General features: G+C 61.1%; 1 protein-coding gene across 4 annotated transcripts in view; it reads right to left on the bottom strand.

Moving 5' to 3' along the window:
* Positions 1 to 21,793, bottom strand: part of OSBPL5 (oxysterol binding protein like 5) — a 65,911-nt gene that overhangs the window by 1,932 nt on the left and 42,186 nt on the right. For all 4 annotated transcript variants that reach the window (XM_065937983.1, XM_065937986.1, XM_065937985.1 and 1 more), the window contains exons 6-21: positions 20,721 to 20,924; positions 19,633 to 19,717; positions 17,798 to 17,969; positions 17,208 to 17,412; positions 15,987 to 16,171; positions 15,318 to 15,399; positions 13,888 to 13,986; positions 13,333 to 13,429; positions 12,244 to 12,342; positions 4,256 to 4,353; positions 3,736 to 3,825; positions 3,510 to 3,646; positions 2,913 to 3,098; positions 2,550 to 2,676; positions 1,155 to 1,299; positions 663 to 765 (exon numbers count right to left, since the gene is read on the bottom strand). In XM_065937983.1, the coding sequence (XP_065794055.1) occupies positions 663 to 765; positions 1,155 to 1,299; positions 2,550 to 2,676; positions 2,913 to 3,098; positions 3,510 to 3,646; positions 3,736 to 3,825; positions 4,256 to 4,353; positions 12,244 to 12,342; positions 13,333 to 13,429; positions 13,888 to 13,986; positions 15,318 to 15,399; positions 15,987 to 16,171; positions 17,208 to 17,412; positions 17,798 to 17,969; positions 19,633 to 19,717; positions 20,721 to 20,924 (2,114 nt within the window). The remainder of the gene's footprint in view (positions 1 to 662; positions 766 to 1,154; positions 1,300 to 2,549; positions 2,677 to 2,912; positions 3,099 to 3,509; positions 3,647 to 3,735; positions 3,826 to 4,255; positions 4,354 to 12,243; positions 12,343 to 13,332; positions 13,430 to 13,887; positions 13,987 to 15,317; positions 15,400 to 15,986; positions 16,172 to 17,207; positions 17,413 to 17,797; positions 17,970 to 19,632; positions 19,718 to 20,720; positions 20,925 to 21,793) is intronic.

The raw sequence follows: 21,793 nt of genomic DNA, 5'->3' as shown, positions 1-21,793 counted from the left end.
GTTCTAGGCTCCCAAGAGCAGCACAAGGGTTCACAGCTGCCCAGGGTTCTCGGGGCGCCAGGCTCAGAGCCCCACCCTCCGCCCCGTCTCCCTCCTGCCCCAGGGGCACTGCTGTCACCCCCAGTTCACAGACTGGGAGACTGAGGCCCAGACAGCCCAAGATTTTGCAGCTCAGAGACTTGCAGCCTTGACTGGAGCCTGGCTCTGAGGCAGGGATGGCGAGCAGGGCTCTGTCTCCTGGCGGGGGGCGAAACCGAACATGTTCCCAGGTCTTCCCGACATGGCTTGGCCTGCTGTTTCTGAGGTCCTACTGGTCTTGGGGCTGGGGGGGGGGGGCACTGCCCCAGCACCTCCTTCCAGCTTCCATCTGCCCCGCCCCCCACAACCCGTTCTCCTGGCTCCATCAAGCCCAGGCTGCTTCCAGCGTCTCCCAGCCAGCTCAGGCTGTTCACACACCACTGCACTCCCTGCCCCGACTGCCCCTCGCAGATGGCAGAACCCATGAGGTGCCAGGGCCTCGCTCAGTAAGCAGACCCTCTGAAGTCCTGAGAGTTTGCAGCCGGAACGACAGTCCAGATGAAGGCCCCCGCCCCCACCCCCAGGTCAGGCCGTCCGGTACTCTAACCCCCCGCCCCCTGGCTGGTCCCCCGAGGGCGGCCCACCTGTGCAGCTCCTGCTGGGCCTCCCGGATGGACAGGATCGCCTCGTGCAGCGCCTGCAGCCGCCGCGCCTCCTTCCCACACCGAGGGCACGGGCTCTCGCAGCCTAGGGGCGTCGGGGAGGCGTGGAAGGAGCGGGGAGAGGTGAGGATGGGCGGGTGGGGGCCTGGGGCCAAGGCCCGCCTCCCTGCAGCCCCTGGCACAGGAGGGAGATGGTGCCCACCCCGGAGGGAGCTCCCAGGCTCAGCCAGCCTCTGAGAAGCCCAGGGGGGCCAAACGGGGAGACAGGCACTCCCAGAAGTCAGGGGACCGAGGCCGGAGCCCACCCGAGTCACAGACCAGACAGGCAAGCCCCGCCCCTCGCCGGGCGCCCCGCCCCAAGTGCAGACTCGGCGCCCGGCCCCGCCCCCGGCCCCGGCCCCGCCCCCGGCCCCGGCCCCGCCCCCGGCCCCGGCCGGCTTCACGGGTCCAGAGGGGCCGGCCCACCGGTCTCACCCTGAACGAAGTCGCCGTCCTCCTCCTCCTCCTCATCAGAGAGCTCGGGGCAGGACTCGGGCGTGGAGCCGCTGCTCTCCGTGACCTGGCTGTGGCCCGAGGGCTGGTCGCTGGGCTTGCGGAGCCGCGGACTGGGGGCGGACCCCTGGGGGAAGACGGAGCGGCTGCGCGGGAGCCCGCCCACGCCCACCGCGCCGCGGGGCCCCCTGAGCCCTGGGGGACCCTCTGGGCTGCGCCGGCCCCACGGCCGTGGTGCTGGGTTTACGGCAGGGCGGCCGTGGGAGAGGCGGCCGGCAGCGGCGGAGGCTGCTGGCTCTGGGTGGGTGACAGGCCTGGCCCTGCCCTGACTGCAGCGCCCACCCCGCCGCCCCCCGGACCCCCATACACGGGGAGACGACGGGTACGGGGCCGTTGGACCCCGGAGCCTGCAGCGCTGGCCCCCGCAGCGCGCGTCGACGGCCGGGGCTTCCCCAGCGTGGACGCAGGGACCCCCGGGCTGGCAAGCCTCAGAGCGGCCTCCGGAGGACGGGGGTGGCCGCGTGACCGCAGGCCTGTCCCCGCGAGGGCCCAGGGGGTGCCCGACGCCCTGCCGGGGCAGGGGGGCTTCCCACACAGGGGGGTTTTGGGGTGTGGTGCCCGCGCTGACGGGAGAGGCTGGGGAGAGGGAGGACGGTGAAGAGGGTGCCGGGGAGATGCGCGCGGGAGGGGCCGGGGCCGTCTGGTCCGGCCTGAGGGGCTGCGGCATGGCGGGGAAGGGGCCGGGACACAAGGCTGGGGAGGTACCTCGGGGAAATTGGGGCCACTGGGCAAGATGGGGGAGCCCACCCCTCCCTGCCTGTGTGCACAGTGGGCGCCCAGCGGGCGCTGTTCCACACGTGGGGCCACCCCGGGCTCCCCAGAAAGGGCACCTCTGCCAGAGTGCTCCTCCCTTGTGCTCCCCAGGGCCTCCCCACCCCCGCCAACCCCCTGCCTCTCCCACCCTCCTCACCCACCCACAGAGGCCCAGGCGTCTGTGTTAATGCCACCTCCTCCTCCTCCTGCCGCTCGGGCAAGCCCCTGGGCTGCCCTGAGGCTCAGTGTTTCCATCTGTGCAATGGGACACCGCCCCACCAACACCACGGAGGACGCTTCTGGGGAGCGACGGGGCAGGGCCAGCGCACCCCAGCACAGTGCCCTGAACATCGGAGTGTCCCAGGAACTGCGTGTCCTGCAAGTCCAGGGGTCTTGGCCCCTTGATGGGTGGGGAAGGGTGGGACAGGGACCCAGGGGGACACCAGGGGAGACCCTGATGTGTGTGGGTCAGAGTGTGATGGGGACTCAGAGGAGGAGGGCCAGGTTAGCTGGGTGTGAGGTGGGGGCGGAGGACCCCAGGCCAGGCCCAGGTGAGGTTCTGACCTGGTGCCTGGGCCCCGGGCTGCCCAGGAAGGCGGTCTGGCTGGCCATGGTCTCCCGGTGCAGGGTGTGCAGGACCCCGTCTTGCTCAAACTGGGCGATGTCCTTCAGGGGGTCCCAGGGGCTGTGACTGGAGGGTCCGGAGAGTGTGGGTTGGTAGGGGCGGTGGCCCCCACAGTGACGGGCCCCCTCCCGGCCCAGCCCTCAGCCTCTCATCAGGGCTGGAGCCCCCAGGGGAGTGGCCACAGCCTCCCTCACGTGAGCAGCCCCCTCATGACCCTCCCTCCCCATCACTCAGGGCCAGGACAGTGGGGGTCTGCTGGGCACTCCCCTGAGGGGCCCAGGCCACTGTCCGCCAGCACTCACTTCTCGTATCGGTAGCACCACTCCTGGGTGGTAGGGTCCAGGTGGAAGAGCTGGGGCGTCCAGGGCACCAGGTTCTGCTGACGCTCTCGGGCCCGCTGCCGCTGCGCCTCCTCCAGGGAAAACTTCTCCTGTGTGGCTTTGTGCTGGTCACCCTCGCTGATGGCCCTGGTGACGTGCTGCCAGAGCCTGCGAGTGTAGCACCTGCTCTAAGCCAAGAGGGCCTGGGCAGCCTTGTCCATTCACACTAGAGGGGAGGCTCAGAGCAACCTCCACTTGATTGCTTCCAGCGACAGGGAGCTCACTACCTATCAGGGTGCCCATGTTCCCCGGGCACTGTTTATTTACCATGAGATGGTTCTTCCCTATGCTGGGTGCACACTTGGCACCAGCAGGGTCCTCCCTACAGAGCTCACTCTTCCCCAGGCCTCCCTTTCTCTCCCTCCAGCTTTGCACAGCCAGACGTGTCCTCTGCCACCAGGGATCCCCTCAGGTCTGTCCTCCTGCCAGGGACATCCAGGGAGCATGCATCCAGGGGATCGCAGCTGCCAGCCTGGCCGCTCCGGCTGGAGTCAGGGGTCTTGAGTGCCCAGGCCTCACCTCTCCGACTCCAGCTCCATCTGCTCCCCCAGCAGCACCGTGTACCGCTTCAGCCGCTGCCTGCGCACCTCCTCGCTGGGGTTCCAGAAGAGCTCGGCGCCTCCTCTGCCCTCCTCCTTGATGAACACTTCCCTGTCCTGCCCCAGATGGTCGGGCGGGTCAGAGGTGCCGGCCGTGACCTCCAGAGTCCAGGCCCACCCGCGCCTGCCCGGAGGCGGTGTCTCACCCAGTGTCCCGTGAGCCGCGCCAGGACCTCCTCGCCCGACGTGATCTTCCCCGAGATCTGGTTGATGCTCGTGCTGCCCCCGAAGAAGGGCTGTGGGAACACGCCCGAGACGGACGCCGGTGAGGGTGCTGAGCTGGGGAGGAGGAGGGGCCCCTTCCTCATGGGGGTGCGAGCTCCCTGCCCCAGTGCACAGCGGGGGCAGCTACACACTCCCGCGGCCCAGCCGGAGCTCCAGGGTGCAGGCTCCCTGCCAGGCCTTCGTGCCACACGGCGGGGACAGGCCTGGGCCTCTCCTGGCTCTGCTGTGTGGTCTGCGGGCAGCGCTTTCCCCTCTCTGCGCCCCTCACAGGCTCTGGTTGTGCTACCGGAGGGCCAGGAGCCGCTCACCTGTGTGCCCCTGCTCAGGAAACCATCCCTGGGGACAGAGAGGGTGGCGCCCCCCCCCCCCCAAGGCCCCGCCTCTCCCCGCCCGAGCCCCACGCCCCCCAAGGCCCTGGGGCCGCCGAGCTGCTTGTGCTACCTTGAGCTTGAACTCCAGCTCAGCGTGCAAATTGTTCTTCTGACACTCGATGGTCACCCTGCCGCCCAGCTCCATGGTCATCGTGCCGTAGAGGATGCCTGCAACACAGCCACGGCGGCGGGGGTCAGGGCCGCCCCGGGGCCAGCTGAGCCCCCAGGCCTCGGTGGAGTCCCAACAGCGCTGAGACGGGAATGAGTGTGTCAGGCCCCGAGGGTGAGAAGGGAGTGGGCGGACGGCAGGTGTTCCCGGGGGCCAGCGCTGCCAGGACGGTGAAAATTGGACCTGGCCCCTCGCTGGCCCGCTACCCCCAGCGGACGGGGTCCCTGGCCCCAGGGCCTTTGCTCATGTGAGTTGCTAAGTCTCAGAGACACCCCCACCCTCAACTGGGTCACCGCCTCCAGGAAGCCCCTGTTCCAGGCTCCCAGGAGCCCCACTGTCCCCTAGGAGACCCTCATCACTGTGGGTCACTTGGCTCCGCAGTTCCTGCCCTCCGTGGGTCTGTTTTAACCTAATATGTCAATGTTTTAATTAGCGAAGGAAAGCACGAGTCTTCTATCTCTGGTCAGATGGAAGGCTTACTCTGAAAGAAAGAAAGAAATGAGGAAGGAAGGGGAGAAGAGAAGGAAGAAAAGAAGGATCACTGTCACCCTAAGACACTTAGAGATGTGGGATAAAATATGTCTTTTGAAACTTCTTAAAAAACACAAGCTAATTGAAGTAGCAACATGGCGGGAATCACCCCCAAATCCTCCTGGCACCCAATGGAAAAGCCACACTGAAGGGAGAGTGCCTCTGATCTGCTTGGGCGCTTCTCCAGGACAGAGTGGCGTGGGCTCACAGAAGCAGGTGTGGGGCCCTGTGTGCGGGGGGAGGGCACCAGAGACCCCAGAACTGGCTACACCCAGCTTTGTAGTTTTGACTTTGGAACGAGGTACATGTTTTCATTTACAAAATTATTTTAAAGATGAAATAGCAATTCCTAAAAATCCAAAATGCAATGAAACCAAAGACCAGAATGAGTGTCCCTTGGTGGCGTGATCTGAGTGGGGAGGATTCAGCAGCCTCACAGATCCCAGTGGGACCTACCGAACATGGGAAGGAGTGCAAAAATCACAGCATTCATGGGCTTCCCTGGGGGCTCAGATGGTAGAGAATCTGCCTGCAATGCAGGAGACCTGGGTTCAGTCCCTGGGTCGGGAAGATCCCCTGGAGAAGGGAATGGCTAACCACTCCAGTATTCTTGCCTGGAGAATCCCATGGACAGAGGAGCCTGGCGGGCTACAGTCCCTGGGGTTGCAGTGACTCAGATAAGACTGAGCGAGGACTTTCACGTCACGCTGTCTCCAGCCATCATCCTGTGGGCGGGCGGGGCTGTGTTGTTATGGGTGCTGTGGGTGGGGTGTGAGTAAGATAGAAAGTGAGCGTGGTGGGCTTGCTGCTGCGGCTAAGTCACTTCAGTCATGTCCGACTCTATGCGACCCCATCCCTGGGATTCTCCAGGCAAGAACACTGGAGTGGGTTGCCATTTCGTTCTCCAATGCATGAAAGTGAAAAGTGAAAGTGAAGTCGCTCAGTCATGTCTGACTCTTCGAGACCCCATGGACTGCAGCCTACCAGGCTCCTCCGTCCATAGGATTTTCCAGGCAAGAGTACTGGAGTGGGGTGCCATTGCCTTCTCCGGGTGGGCTTGTTAGGTAGTTAGAATAGGGAAAAGGAGTCCAAAATGGCGGTGGCTAAAAGACCTGGAAGAGAAAAGCCCACGAAAACAACAAAGGAAGGTCCGAGGACCGGAGTGAGGACTTCAGGTAGGACAGCACTCCTGGCTGAGCCCAATTTGCATAGGGCGGGCCCAGGGGGAAGAGAACCTGTAAAAGGAGGAGCCAAGCGCGCGCTCTCTCTCCCTGCCGCGTGCGAAGGCTCTTTCTTTCTCTCTCTCACCCACCCCTCCCCACCGCGCGCTGGTGCGCTCCTCCGCTCTCTTCTTCGAGGATGGATCTCCTGCTATCTTCTAAATAAAATAGAGCTGTAACGCTGATTTGTCTAAGAGCCATGACTCGGCTTGTCCAGACCCGAGAGCTGAGACGCGCCGAGGGCCTTAATGTCCGTCACTCCACATCTTTGTTGTGACGAGAGGGAACCGAGCACCATAGGCTCGCCTGACAGGCCCATGGAAACAGGCTGTCTTCTATGGGAGGAAGACATTTCACATGCGGTGAACGGGGCGGACAAAAACCCACCGTCTTGAATCTGGATTGGAAATGTAAGTGTGAACGCATCTGTTTTAATCTTAAAAAAACAAAACAAAACATTCTATGTTCGGCTCAGTAGAAAGCCCTAGGGAAACAGAGACCAGAACACTCAAAGGAAGCAGACCTCGGCTCCAGACAATGGTGTCTAAGTCTAAAATACCTCTTCCTACTGGAAAGAACCAGAGGCTCCCTGGAGAAATGGCTGATTCACGGGCTAGAGCAGGAAACGCCAGAGTCTCCTGGGATGCTGGCAGGAGGAGGCAGGCTGCTCAGGCTCGGTGTACCAAGGTCCCGGGTCAATCTGAGGGCTCCCGCTGGTCAACGTGGCAGCAGGAGCAGCCAGCGTGATTCCAGCTGGAATACTCTTTATGATCACGCATGTTCTGATCAAACCATGCTCAAAGCAACATGACCTCACCCAGGACCACCTCTGGAGGAGTTCAGGGGGAAACTCATTACTGTTTTGAAAATGCCAGAAACATTATATCAACGGCCTCAGATATGCAGATGATACCACCCTAATGGCAGAAAGCGAAGAGGAACTGAAGAGCCTCTTGATGAGGGTGAAAGAGGAGACTGAAAGAAACTCAACACAAAAAACTAAGATCACGGCATCTTGTCCCATTATTTCACGCACGGCAAATAGAAAGGGAAAAAATGGAAGCCGTCACAGATTTTATCATCTTGGGCTCCAAAATCACTGTGGACAGTGACGGCAGCCAGGAAATTTTAAAAGACACTTGCCCCTTAGGAAAGCTATGCCAACCCTGGACAGTGTATTAAAAAGCAGAGACATCACTTTGCTGACAAAGGTCTCTATAGTCTAAGCTATGGTTTTTCCAGCAGTCATGTACAGATGTGAGAGTTGGACCATAAAGAAGGTTGAGTGCTGAAGAATTAATGCTTTCGAATTGTGGTGGTGGTAAAGACTCTTGAGAGTCCCTTGGACAGCAAGGAGATCAAACCAGTCCATTCTAAAAGAAATCAACACTGAATATTCATTGGAAGGACTGATGCTGAAGTGAAGCTCCAATACTATGGCCACCTGATGCAAAGAGCTGACTCACTTGAGAAGACCCTGATGTTGGGAAAGATAGAAGGCAGGAGGAAAAGGGGACGACAGAGGATGAGATGGTTGGATGGCATCACTGACTCAGTGGACAAGAATCTGAGCAAACTCTGGGAGATGGTGAAGGACAGGGGAGCCTGGTGTGCTGCGGTCCATGGGGTCACAAAGAGTTGGACATGACTTAGCAACTGAACAAAACAACAACAACAACATGTGGAAAAGAGAAAAGATCTGGCATCTATCCTACATGTGCGGGACCGAGGGGCTAAGCACGTGGTAGTGAGTGGGAGCTTCTCTTTGCAGAACATTGCCTGCTGGCTGGATGAAGGAGCAAGGGACCATCACCATCTGCGGTGCCTCCCAGGTTAGCGGAAGCAGAAGCTGAGAATCCACATCCCATCCCTGCCGCTACCGTCGCAGAGATGGAGACAACTCGACATCGCGAAGCTCGTGGCGGGGAGGCAGCAACTACCTACTGTTGTCTCGTTGGAAAAACTGTGCCTGAAAGGGATCGAGCCTCCAGAGATGAGGTCAGCTTCCAGATTCTAGAGAGTACGTTCAGCTGCACCACGGACACAGCTCGTAAATCGAGACCGGAGGAAACCCCACAAGAAAATGATCTTATTCCTTCAAGAAATACATTGTGAGGGAGAAAAAGGTGCATACCGAGCACAGAGCGTGACCCTCACCCGGAATCCTCTTCAAACAAATGAACTGCAGCATATGTACGTGCGTGCGTCTGTACACACCTCGGCTTCCCTGCTGGCTCAGAGGGTAAAGAATCTGCCTGCAATGCAGGAGACGGGGCTCTGACCCCTGGGTCGGGAAGGTCCCCTGGAGAAGGGAAAGGCTGCCCACTCCAGTATTCTGGCCTGGAGCATCCCACGGACAGAGGAGCCTGGAGGGCTACAGTCCAAGGGGTTGCCAAGGGTCAGATACGACCGAGCAGCTAACGCTTTGACGTATATAAGCATACGTGTATTTATGACAATTAGGGGACTTTGACTGTATATCTGATGATATTAAGGAAAGAGTCTTGGTTACTTTTTCTGTGTATACAATGATAGTCTTGTGGTGATGGCTAAGAAAGGGAATGCTTACTTTGTAGTGAGTGATTCATTACCATGTAGTGACACAAAATGAAACACAGATGATGTGATATCTAAGTCTACTTCAAATGAACGAGGGGGGAGAGGTGTGACTGAGGGCAAAGGAAGCAAGGTACCCACTTTGTTTTGGGTAGGTGGGGGGGAGGTGCGCCTGTCCTTTCACATGAGTTTGATGTTTTCTATAACAGAAAGTTGATGAAAAAGTCATGCTCTTTTAAATGCACTGATGAACAGATAGGCATGTAAATAAATAAATAAGAGTAATCCTCTGGGAGAAAAAAATAAGAAGAGGAGGGGAGGAGGGGGAGGGCTAAGGGGAGGAGGAAGAAGAGAAGCATCTGTCCTCTGAGCAGTGAGGCCTTTGCTGACCTGACCCTTGGTGTCTGGCGGGGAGCAGGACAGAGGGGATGCCTCATGGTAGCAAGGAAAGTGTGTTCTAGACATTTCCATAAACCTGGGACGCTCACCTCCCTGTACCTCAGCAAAAGGAGAGTCAAGGAAACAGTGGTATTGGGCATGATTCTCGGGGTTAAAGGGCTTCCCTTGTGGCTCAGCTGGGAAAGAATCCGTCTGTAATGCGAGACCCGGGTTCAATCCCTGGGTTGGGAAGATCCCCTGGGGAAGGAATAGGCTACTCACTTCAGTATTCTTGGGCTTCCCCAGTGGTTCAGACAGTAAAGAATCTGCCAGTAACGCAGGGGACCCCAGTTTGATCCCTGGGTCGGGAAGGTCCCCTGGAGAAGGGAAAGGCTGCCCACTCCAGTCTTCTGGCCTGGAGCATCCCACGGACAGAGGCGCCTGGCAAGCCACAGTCCAAGGGGTTGCCAAAGTCACAAACAGCTGAGCGACCGACACTTTACGTGCATAAACATACATGTACTTATGACAATTACGGGACTTTGAATCCTGACTGTCTGATGACATTAAGGGAACAGTCTCGGTTACTTTTTCTGTGTATGTAATGACAGACTTGCGATTACAGCTAAGCAGGGGACTCCTGACCTTGTAGTGAGTGACTCACTGCCGTGTAGTGACACAAACTGAAGCAGAGATGATGTGACATCTAGAGTCTGCATCAAATGAAGGAGGTGGGAGGCGCGTGACCGAGAACAAAGGAAGCAAGACACCCGCTGTGCTGTGGCTACGTGGTGGGGGAGGGGTCCCTGTCCTTTCACGTGTTTGATGAGAATTCCACGGACTGTATAGCCCACGGGGTCACAAAGAATCGGACAAGACTGAGCACCTTCACTTCACTCGGAGTTAAAAGTGCCTCCACCTCTCACATCCCTGGCCTTGAATGTGTAAGGTGAGTTTGCAGCTCCAACAGAAACTTCCTGGGCGTCCCTGGCGGTCCCGTGGCTGAGAGTTCACCTGCCAATGCAGGGAACACGGGTCCCACCCCTGGTCGGGGAGGATCCCACATGCAGCGGGGCATCTCGGCCCAGGAACCACAACTGCGGAGCCAGCGTGTCACAGCTCTGAGGCCCGTGCCCTCGAGCAGGTGTTCTGCAACAAGAAGAGCCACTTCAACGAGAAGCCTACAAACCACAACGAACAGCAGCCTCTGCTTCCTGCAACTGGAGAAAGCCTGTGCGTAAATAAGTACATTTTTTACAAATAGAGAAATTTCCTGTGTCGTTCACAACCTGCTAGACACAACAGCCTAGTATAGGGGAAGACCCCCAACAGGATTAGAATCCCAAAGTCTCAATGCATACAGTCATCCACTGAAGCAATGTTTATTCAGCATCTCACTACTGTGGGCAGAGGGGACCCAGCAGTGAACTGACTAGAATACTGAAGTCCTAGATAGAAACTAGAAAACAATTGTGTTTACAATGTTTACCGATCTTTAAGAAGAAATTCTGAACTTGATCAAGGAACAAGATACAAATATAAACCAAAAAACAGGTTTGAAATGAAAGCAAATGAAATTGTTAGGGGAAAAAACTCCCTAACATCGAAATTAAACTCAGTGGATGAATTAAGTATAAGGCTAGTAAGAGTGGAAGGTTTAGATCTAAAGAAGTTATCTAGAACACAAAAAGATAAAAGATATGAAATGCAGGGCATAGAATGTCTGATTGAAGTTCTAGAAAAAAATTGAGAAATTGGAAGGTGGCAGTATTAAAAAAGAATGGCTTAAAAACTTCTGCACTTGATCAAAACCACGAAATCTCTGCCTAAAAAGTTTAAACAAACAAAAACCCTTACAAATAAAAGAAAAAAAGCCGAGTTCTCTGGTGCTCCGGTGGCTAAGAATCCGCCTGCCGATCCAGCGGACACAGGTTTGATCCCTGGTCTGTGAAGACCCCACAAATTAAGGGGCAACGAAACCTGGGCACCACAGCGGCTCAGCTCGAGCTCCAGAGCCCGCGAGCCCCGACCACTGAAGCCCGAGGGCCTGGAGCCCGCGCTCAGAGACAGAGGAGCGCTGGCAGTGAGAAGCCTGTGCTTCACGACCAGAGCGTAGCCCCTGCTGGCTCGCTGCGATCACAGGACAGCCCCGCACAACAGCCAAGACCCAGCGCTGCCAAAAACAAAAACGAGTAAATACATGTAAAAAGAAGACACAAACCCAGGGCTGTCAAGCCACAGAAAGGGAGGGAGGAAACTTAAACGCGTATTGCTCACTCAAAGACACTGATTTGAAAACGCTACATACCCTATGATTCCAACTCTGTGACCTTCTGAAAAGAGCAAAGCCATGAAGACGGTGAAAACACCTGCGGTCGTCAGGGGTTTGCGGGAGGGGGAGGGAGGAAGAGGTGAATGCATCTATTCATGTGTAACCATCATAAGAAATCTTTAGGGTGGCGAAACTACTCTGTGATCTTGTAATGATAGAAACGCTTATTTGTCCCAGTCCATATAATTATACCACAAAGTGCGAACCCTAATGTAAACTACGGACTTAAGGTAATATTCAATAATAATGTGTCACTACCAGCTAGCCAACAGTAACACTGCAGCACCGTAATGGAAGAGGTCTACAGTAGGGAATTCCTGGATGTGTGTGAGTATGCTCAGGTGTGTGTGTGTATACGCGTACATGCGTGCGCGTGTTGGGACAGACGGGGATATGGAGTGCTTTGCATGTTCTGCTCAGACTTTTGGAAACCTAAAACTATTGTTAAAAAAAAAAGAGAAAAACCCATTAATTAAAAAATAAATCCTATAACTAAATCACTTTGCTGTATACCAAAAATTGACACAACATTGTGGCCAAAGGAAAAAAAAAAAAAATCTAAACCTTGAACTACTACAGTGAGACTTCAGAACACCAGAAACAAGAGAAGATCCTAAAAGCAGCTACAGAGAAAAGCAGATCAGGTCACAAGCAGGCTGGCGCTGATTGCTCACCAACCACGACGGAAACTGCAAGGTGGGAACATGCTTTCAGAGCAGAGACAGACCATCTGCCCCGAATTTCAAACCCTGCTAAACAGTCACGTGAAAGGGAGCATGGAGCGGATCCCTTCGGGCAGACAAGAACCAGGCTGTCCCCCGAGGGAGCCAGCCTGGCCTCTGCCCCGGGGCGGGGGCCCCACGGCCTCTCACCTTTGCAGTGGGCGTAGGGCATGGTGAGGCTGTAATCCTCTGCCCGGTTCAGGAAGGTGAGGGTGGCCTTGCCATCCAGCAGAGCTGACAGCGAGTTCCCTGCAGAGACACGGGGTAGTAGGAACAGCGCGTGGAGCTGGATCCTGGGGAACTGGGCCCCCATCCCCACCCCAAGTCACAGGACCTGGGCCCCCTTCCAACAGGTGGGAAAAGCCCCAGGCACCTCGGGTTGTGTGACTGTAGGTCACTGAAGCTCTCTGAGCCTCAGGCTCTGCGAAAGCCCCATCCAGGTGGCACACGGCGTGTGAGCCCTGAGGAGCTACTTCAAATGCCGTGTGTTACGTTTATTTCAGTTACTAAAGCCGGGATTCCTACGGGGGAGACTTTGACCCTTTCCAAACCAGGGCCTCTGCTCTGACTTTAGACACCTCCGGAGATAGGGCATGGCCTACTCAAGGGCACACAGTCGGTGACGGGAGCACGGGGATTGACAAGGTGGGCAGAGCCCACGCAGTCAGCTGGGTACACAGTGGCACTCGGCCCGCCTGTCCACCAGCGGGAGACACAGCGAGGCCACCGCGTGGAGAAACGCAGAGAAACCCTCTGCCGGGCTCCCGAGGTCTGCGGGACGGACCGTCCTGTGAGCACGAAGCTGCTCCTCCCTGCGCCCCACGACGCGGCGGCCACCTGTGGGTACCTGCGCCGTGGCCAGAGTGACCGAGGGGCCGCCCGGTGAGTCTCACTCCATCTGAGTCCCTTTAAGTAGCCGCGTGCGGCCAGCGGTGCTGGACGGGCCGGCCGGCCCTGGAGGCACCTTTGCACGTGGTCCTTCCTCATTATCCGCCCAGCACCCCCGTCAACCCCACGGCTGAGAGAGGGATGGGAGGAGCCGCCTGGGGGCCTCTGCAGACCCCGGGTTCTGAGCACTTTACCCCCGCGTGGTCCCTGCTAGGAGAGGCGGGGAGGGACAGGAATACGGCCCCCGTGGGAGGTCTTGGTGACCCCTGAATCCGGAGCTCAGTTCTCCCCCCCCTCGCCCATTTCCCCGAGGCCCCCGGCGAGACCCCAAGGGAGCCACTCCCCTCTCACCGTAGAACCGGGACTTGGCGGTGATGCTGCCGCTGATGCAGAAGCCGTCCTTCCGGTTGCTGACGTGGAAGGCGGACACGGGTGGGTGGTGGGAGACCTGTGGGCGGGGAGGCAGCTCTAGCGACGGCCCCAGCGGCGGGCAGCCCCGGCCCCTCCATCCCTCCTGGCCCCAGCGGCGGGCAGCCCCGGCCCCTCCATCCCTCCCGGCCCCAGCGGCGGGCAGCCCCGGCCCCTCCATCCCTCCCAGCCCCAGCAGCGGGCATGAGGGCAGTCTCGTCTTGGGACTCGGCCCAGGACTGCCTGCCATCCCCGTGTCCCACCCAGGAGCCCCCAGGAAGATGGGACGTGCTGGGCCCTCCCCAAGGACACACGGCTGTCACAGCCACGGTGGGGTCTGCACCCTTGAGAGAATTCCCCCAGCAGTAGTGACGCCAGAGATCTTCTGACAGTTCAAGGTGGGGCCGCCCAGAAACAGGCCTGGGCTGAGGCACCCCCCACCCGCCGCCAGGGCCCGCCCACCGCAGAGCCCGGCGCCCAGCCCGGGGTGGCCCTTGCCTGCTCGGCGATGTAGAAGGTGTGGCTGTTGGTCTGGGGGTGGAACCAGCAGCAGCGGAAGGTCTCACCCAGGATGGGGTTGTAGGGCTTCTTGATGCCCTGCAGGCAACGAACAAGAGGCTGGCGTGAGACACCGGGGGCGGGTCGGCCAGGGACGCCGGCTGGGCTGGACTGAGGACCGAGGGACGGTGAGGGGGCTGCCCCCGCCCACCGCCCCGGCAGGCTCTACGAGGGATGCCCGGTTTGCAGCCAGCGTCCCGGAACAACACCCCACTCCTGCTCCGGGGAGACTATGCTCTGCCCATGATTTCCATTCGGGGGCGGCGGGGAACAGCCCACACGTGTCATGTACACATCTCGGCTCTGAGGCGCTCTCAAGACCCTGACCACCGCCCACTCTCCCTGGACGCCGGGGAAGCCAGTGCGCCACCCGCTCAGAGCCCCCGGCGGCTTCTAGTGACCTCTCGGGTGAGAACCAGCACGTCCTGCCCCAGCTCTGCCACTCCTTTCTGCTCCCCAAACAGTCCAAGTTCATCAGGGAAGAGTCTCCCTGCGTGGACAGCCCTCCGCCCGGCTCTCCTGTAGCCCAGCTCGGACCCGCCTCCCCCACATCTGATGTCCGTCTCTGCCGCTGTGTGCACACACGGGCCTCACCCCGGAGACCCGGCTCGTGACCGTCTGCAGAGCCCCCGGAGGTGTCCCTGCACGTCCACAGCTCCCACTCTGCCCACCAGTCCTTCTCCGACCCAAGCTTCCTAGACCCGGCTCTGAGCCGACTCTGCGGCAGCCAGTGTGCTGTCCTGGGTGGGCAACCTGGCACGCAGAGCCCCCTCCTCTGAGAAGTCCTCCGGAGTGCGCCCTCTGTCCCAACGGCCGCACAGCTGGCTTGGCCCAGGGCCTGCGTAAGAATGCGGAAAGCCCCAGGAAGAGTGGGAGACCGGTCCCACTTGCAAACTGCTCTGTGACTCCGGGCCTTCCCCTCCCCTCTCTGAGCCTCAGTTTCCCCTCCAGCACAGTGGAGACGTGGAACTAGAATCCTGCGTCCCGTGGGACCCCAGGCCCCTCCCATCACTACAGCCAGAGGAGCCCTGCTCTCATCAGAGCCCGGGATTTGGTTCTCAAAAGGGGCTTCGTGCCCAAAACCCACGGGTCCCCCGGGCTCCTCGAGGTTCCGGGGCCTACGGGCTCCCCTTGGCAATGCTGTGTCGCAGCTGTTTCTCTGAGGTGTGGAGGCCCAGCTCGGGCCTTTCAGGGATCGGGACCGCCCTGGGGGGTCCCTGGGTGGGAAGTCCGGGCCCGGTCCCCCATCTCTGAGGACCTGGGGGGACAATCCTGGGGGGTGGGGGATGCCCCTCACCCCCGACTGCAGGCAGGGGCTGGGTGGACCTCCCGCTGGCCACCCCCCATCCCTCCCCAGCAGGTGTGCTCACCTTGGGCTTCTTGTAGAAGCCGGACAGGTACCATCGCAGCACGAGCTTCATGCGACTGTAAGCGTCCTCCTCCAGCGCAGCCCTGCGACCACGGGCGAGGGAGCCCTTAATCCAGGTCGGGGACCTGGGCCTCTCTCCTCCCTTTCCCGGGCCCCTCCCTCCTTCCGTTTCAACCTCCATTGGCTTGTTGGAAACCCAGGCCCTTCCCAAGCGGCCCTGCCCTGATGCCATGACGAAGGGAAGTGTGTGTGTGTGTGTGTGTGTGTGTGTGTGTGTGTGTGTGTGTGTTGGGGGGTGAATCTCCCACCTCTGGGAAATCAGATCAGGAAATATCAGGGTGACTCCACCGCTGGGGCAGCGAGGGCGCGGCCGGCTCGAGGCTGGCAAGATGCCGCCTCCAGGAAGCCGCCAGGATGCTCTGCCCCTCACCCAGCTCCCTCTGCATGGGCTCCTGAGCCTGCAGGCCCCCTCCCACCCTCGGCCTCATTCAGCCTGAGGGCTAACAGCGCCAGGGCTCAGGTGCACAGAGCGTGCCGGGCTCCCCTGCCATGGGAGTGAGTGGGACGGCCCCGCCCTCCAGGCCCAGCAGCCCCTCCCCCCTTGGAGCAGGGACCTCCCGGGCCCCCTCTGCATCCCCGCGGGTGGGGGCCGGGCCTCCCCGAGGCACACCTGGAGAGCAGGTCGGCGTGGTAGTAGTAGTCGGAGAGCTTGTTGAGGAAGGAGCGCGGCTCCAGCACGAAGGTGGGCAGCACCACGCGGGACAGGTCCATGCCCGGCCGCAGCTGCTTCAGCAGGACCCACATCAGGCTCTTGTTCTCGTCCGACACCGTCTCCACCTGCGACGCCTCGCCCCGCTGCGGGCACAGGGGCCGGGTCAGGCCGGAGCCGGGCGGGGAGCCTCGGCGCCCGGGGAAGCCGTGAGGGGCGCACCTGCCACCCCATCAGGGGTCCCCCCGGCCCGGCCTCCACGGCCAGCAAGCCTGTCCTGGCCCTATTCCGGCCTGTGTCCCCCGAGCCCAGAGGGGCGCCTGCTGGCCCAGGCCAGCTCCCTCGGGCCTCAGCTCCCGGCCACCCCGGACGGCCTGGGCACCCTCTGCCCCTCGCAGCCTGTGCCTGCCTGACACCTGTCTGGGCACTTCGCACACTCCCGCGCCGCGGCGGCAGGGGGCACACACTCAGGGACCTCGTCCCGCCCCCGGCCCGTCTCCTCTCCACCCAGGGACGTGACCCCGGGGCTTCAGGCGGGCACCCCCTTCAGAAGGGGGCCTTCACTCCCTCAGGAGCACACGGGGCCCCCTCTCTCCTCTGAGATGCCGCACCCTCCCCGGAGCCGCGGGCTTTGTCTGGGCAGCGGGTGGGGGCCTGGTGGACGGGGAGCCTGGGGACCGGGTGGGGCTCCATCTCCCAGAACACGCCCACCGCAGGCCCTCAGGTGGAAAGGGTCACGCGGCTGTCTGGGGACGGCCGGCTGGCGGGACGGGTGATCCCAGGCAGGGCTGGGACCCTCACCCTTGGGATGCCCCTGGGTGATGCCAAGCCCCTCTCCCGTCCCTGTGGACCCCAGGAGCGATGGATCCAAGGTCTTGGGCCTGGGGTGCATGTAGCTGGACCTGACTCCTGGGAGGCAGCAGAACTGGGGTGCCAGCAGCCCGCCCTGCATCAGGATCCGCCCCCTCCTCCTCCTGCCCTCAGTCCTTCCCGGCACCAGGGTCTTCTCCAGCAAGTGGGCCCTTCACATCCCTCCGGGGGCTCTCCCTGAGTCCCGTCACCCTGGCCCGCCCGGTCCCAGGCCTTCTGGGTGCAGCAGAGCCAGGGACTCTCCCCGAGAGGACGGCCAGGCGCTGCCTCCCCGGCTCCAGGGCTGGGGGCTCGGGGCGGGGCGGCTCTCACCTCCCCCAGCTCCTCGTGGTCCTGCACCACATAGGTGGTCCCTCTGCGCCCGGGGCCCGCCGGGGCCTCGGACTGGTCGCTGCCGCTCTCGGTCTTCCGGCTGTGGTCGTGCGTCTCGTTATCCGACTCCTCGGCATTCTCCCTCTCTGACTTGTCCGAGAAAGCGTCGTTCTCCAGGGGGTTCTCCAGGGAGGACCCGTTCAGTCTGGAAGGTGGATGGTGTCCGCGGGCGCTGGTCACGGTGAGGCCAGGCACCCCACCTCTGGGCAGACAGCCAGCACCCCCACCGGGGCGCCCCTCCCTGCCGGGCGCCTCACCCCCCTCCCTGTGTTTAAAACCCTCAGCGATGGGCATTTGACACTATTAGCCCCAGTTCACAGATGAACACACTCAGGCTCCGGGGTCCCCCTGGAGTGGAGGAGGGCTGCCTTGGGGGCCGGGGTGTGGGCGGCCAGACCTCTGTGGTGTTTGCTCCCCATCCCCTCCCCACGTACAAGGAGACCCCGCGTGCTGCTGCCAGGAGCGCCCAGCAGGCAGGAGACCCAGGCTCCTGGGAGGGGCTGGCCCCCGCCCCCCGCACCCCTGCTCACGGGAACAGGTCCTGGTCATGGATGGCGCCCGAGGCGGGCAGCCCGCAGAGAGAGGAGGGCGACCCGTCCGGCGAGGACCCGGGCTCCCCGTCGCGGCCCTGCTTGCAGGCGCTGAGTCTCAGGAGGCTGGAGCACCGCAGCGCCAGCTCCAGGGCGTCCAGCCAGCAGCGGCCTGCGGGCGAGGGTGGGATGAGCGGCCCCCAGCTCGGGAGGGGCCCAGGGCACATGGGCAAGCCCCCCTGCCCCAGTGCCCGGGAGCTGGCCCACCCCCATCCTGCCCTTCCTCAACAAGGATCCTCCGTAGGACCCCCACTCCTAGCACACGGTTATTCGCCTGTGTTACAAAGGACTGAGGCCGGGAGGGGTAAGTGACCGCCTCAAGGTCACACGCTAAGCAGGACCCCACGTGCTAAGTCGCTTCAGTCACATCTGACTCTTGGTGACCCCATGGACTGTAGCCTACCAGGCTCCTCTGTCCATGGGATTCTCCAGGCAAGAATACTGGAGGGATTGCCATGCCCTTCTCCAGGGGATCTTCCCCACCCAGGGATGGAACCCGCGTCTCTGGCGTCTCCTGCATTGGCAGGTGGCTTCTTCAACACTCGCACCACCTGAGAAGCCGTCTGTACCCAGAGGCCCTAAGTTCGCACCTATGGAGTTGGGACCAGGGCCCTCCCGGATGGAAACTGCCCCCACAGGTCCAGGCAGGGCCTGGCCTCTGCGGCTGAGGGCTTTTGCTGGCCTGGAGCACACGTGGGTGGCAGGCTGGGGAGGGGGCTGCTGAACCAAGGCCGAGGAGGCAGCTCCTGGTGTTGGAACAGCCCTGGGAGCTGGGGGGAGGGTCGACCTGAAGGGCAGAGCGGTGGTGGATGGAGCCAGTTGCCTCCAAACACAGCCCTGGTCCCCAGCTCTTTGCTGCCTTCCTGGTGGAGGCTGCCAGCAGGTTAGACCTGCGGTTCAAGCACTTTGAGCGGATTTCTTTACTTCTCCGAGCCTTTAAAGTATGACCCTCCCCAACTCTCCTCCTCCAGGAAGCCCACCCTGATACCCCCAGGGCCTGTGGACGTCCTTCCACCCTGACCGTGGCCCCCAATCCCGTCAGGGACTCGGCTCGTGCCTCAGCCCAGCTGGCCTTGTCTGAAGGGTCTCTGCTTGCCTCCCCCAGCAGATAGCAGGCTCCATGGGAGCCGGGCCGCCCGGTCCATCCCAGGGCCCAGGAGGGGCGTGGCACCGAGTGGGGTGCTGCGGACCGACCGTGGCATTCAAGCCACTCAGGAGCGTCGACGCGGCGCCTGGCCACCAGGGGGCAGCCGGGAGGCCCAGAGTCCGGTGGCCAGGCCCGGCTGCCTCGGGCAGCGCCTCCCCGGCCCCGGACCACTAGAGGGAGCGCTGCGCCCGCTCCCCGGGGCGGCAGACAGCGGCGTTTACTCGGGGCGGCCGCGAGAGGGCGCGCCAAGCACGCGCGCGTTCAGGAACGCAGGTCCCTCCGCCCCGGGCAGTTCCGCCAGCCTGTCTCCCCAGGTGGCTGGTAAGAGCAACACCTGGCGATTCAGGGGTGCCTGGCACTGAGCAACTGTCATCTGTTAAATACGGTCATCGCATGCTCATAGCAGCTGAGGAGAGCGTGTTACTGCTCACCCTTTGCCCATGGGGGAGACTGAGGCTCGGAGCCGGGGCAGGTAAGTGGGGGGCTGGCCCCCTGACGCCAGGCTGCCCCCGTGGATGGCGTCGGGAGGGCCCGAGCCGGGTCCCCTGCACTGGCCGACCCCTCCCCCAAGGGGCAGGGTGCTTCACGTGGGGTCACCGTGGAGACCGGCAGGCCCGGTGGGACTCACCGTCAGACTCAGAGGCGGCCCTGAAGATCAGATAGCTGCTGGGCAGAGGCTGGGTGATGGAGCCAACGCTCTCGCCCTTGGGGCCCTGGAGAGGCGGAGAGGCGGCGTCACCCCAGGGACGGGGGACCCCAGGCCAGGAGGTCACGGGGACCCACACGCACACACACCCAGACGCTTCCGGGGCCTCGGGACCCCCAGGTGGGTCAGGCACCGCCATGCAGACACAGCAGGGAGCAAGAGAGGCGAGTGGGCGCCCCCAGACCTCCTCCTCAGCTGGCGGCGCCACCCTCGGTTTTCCCCTCTGAGCCCCCGTTTAGGTGGCTGGAATCAGCATGTGCAAATCCAGGACGCTTGGTTAAATCTGAATCTCAGAAAACTTACATATACACAGTTTAAATATATCCCATACAATATTTGGGACATACTTATGCTAAAAAAAGAGCCGACTCACTGGGAAAGACCCTGATGGAGGGAGAGGCTGAAGGCAAAAGGAGAGGGCGGCAGAAGATGAAATGGTTAGACGGCACCAGTGACTCAAGGACGCGAGTCTGCACGAACTCTGGGAGATAGTGGAGGACGGGAGCCTGGTGGGCTGCCGTCCATGGGGGTCGCAACGTCAGACACGATTTAGCGACTGAACAACATACTAAAAAAAAACCTTTTTGATCTCCCTCTGAAATCTGAATGTACCCAGGCATCCTGGATTTCATCTGGCAACCTGACCGCTCTGGTCCTCGGCTGGGGTGCCCCCGGGTTCTGAACGGGGAGGTCTGGGCCTGGAGCAGCTGCCCTCACATGGCCCCGTTCCCCAGCTTCTGGACAGGGCTGGACGTGTGACCTGAACCCATCGGGTCCCCAGGTCCCGAGCACCCGTCACCCCAACATGTGTTCCACATGGAAGGCCACTGACCACCTCTGATCCCCCGGCCACCGAGGAACCGTCAGCCCAGTTCTGGACCCCCTGCTCCTGGGGCCCAGCACGAGGCTCCTGACTGCCCGGCCCTGCTCTCCTCCTGCCCCCTCCCACCTCGCCCGTGGGCATCTCTCCTTGCCTGGCCCCCCGAGCCCCGGGGCCCGCACAGCGGTACCTTCACAGCCCAGACGGACTGGTCCAGCGGGTGGAAGAGCTTGAAGCAGAAGCCGTCCTTCTTGGAGGGCCTCTCGATGAGCTCGCAGCAGTGCAGGAGGACCGTGCCCACCCACTGGCCCACCTTGGGCGTCTTGTAGATGAGCAGCACCCCCGGCTTCAGCACGCACCACAGCTTGGTCCAGCTCTTCAGGGTCCCCCGGATCTGGGGGAGGGTGCTGCCGTCAGTGCCGGCTGGGGGCCCCGGGGCATCTGAACTGCCGGAGACCCCGGGGGCATCTGAACTGCCGGGGACCCCGGGGCATCTGAACTGCCGGGGACCCCGGGGGCATCTGAACTGCCGGGGACCCCGGGGCATCTGAACTGCAGACGGACGGGGCCCGGGGCTCTGGGCTCTGGGCCGGGTTCTCTTTTAGACTTTAACAGAAACTCTAAAAGACGGTGAATCCAAAGAAAGATGCTAGAGCCAGGTTTACTGGTGAAGTTCCCGGAGCTCAAGTTCAAGCTCAAGCTCAAGTTCAAGGCCCTGTCCTGGTCCTGGGAGGAACTGGCAATAAGCGGTGACTGCTATAATTATCAGCCTTGTGATTTTGAAACTTCTGATCATTTCTTTTTTCATTCTAAATTAATATTCACTTTTGCACCTAGTTTTTTATCCCTAATTTTGTGGAGCAAAAAGAAAAAAAGAGCCCACAAAGGCCCAGAGCTCTGCAGACACCCAGGCTCCGAGTTTGCTTTCTCCTCTGCCCCTTGCAGGAGCCCCAAGGATTCCACAGCTTTATCCCCACTCTATGGAGGGGGAAACCGAGGCTTGGGGCTGAGGCAGTCACTCGTGGCCTCAGAGAGGTCTGAACACAGGCCTCTGACCACAGCCCAGTCCTGTCCCCAGAAGCCAGAGTTTCGCCTCCTTCCTGTGTCCCCAGCAGGGGACTCCACCAGACTCTGGGCCCCCCGCAGGTCAGGGGTTCCCCCCACCTTAAACAGAAATAGGGTTTCTGTAGACATGACCGAGCGAAGATGAGGCGGTCCTGGCCCAACGACCGTGTCCTTGTAAGAGGAGGAGAGGACACAGAC

This window comes from Muntiacus reevesi, chromosome 5 (genome assembly GCF_963930625.1).
Source record: "Muntiacus reevesi chromosome 5, mMunRee1.1, whole genome shotgun sequence".
Lineage (NCBI taxonomy): Eukaryota > Metazoa > Chordata > Mammalia > Artiodactyla > Cervidae > Muntiacus > Muntiacus reevesi.
Note: the sequence above shows the minus strand (reverse complement) of the source record. Positions and strands in the feature narration are given on the sequence as shown.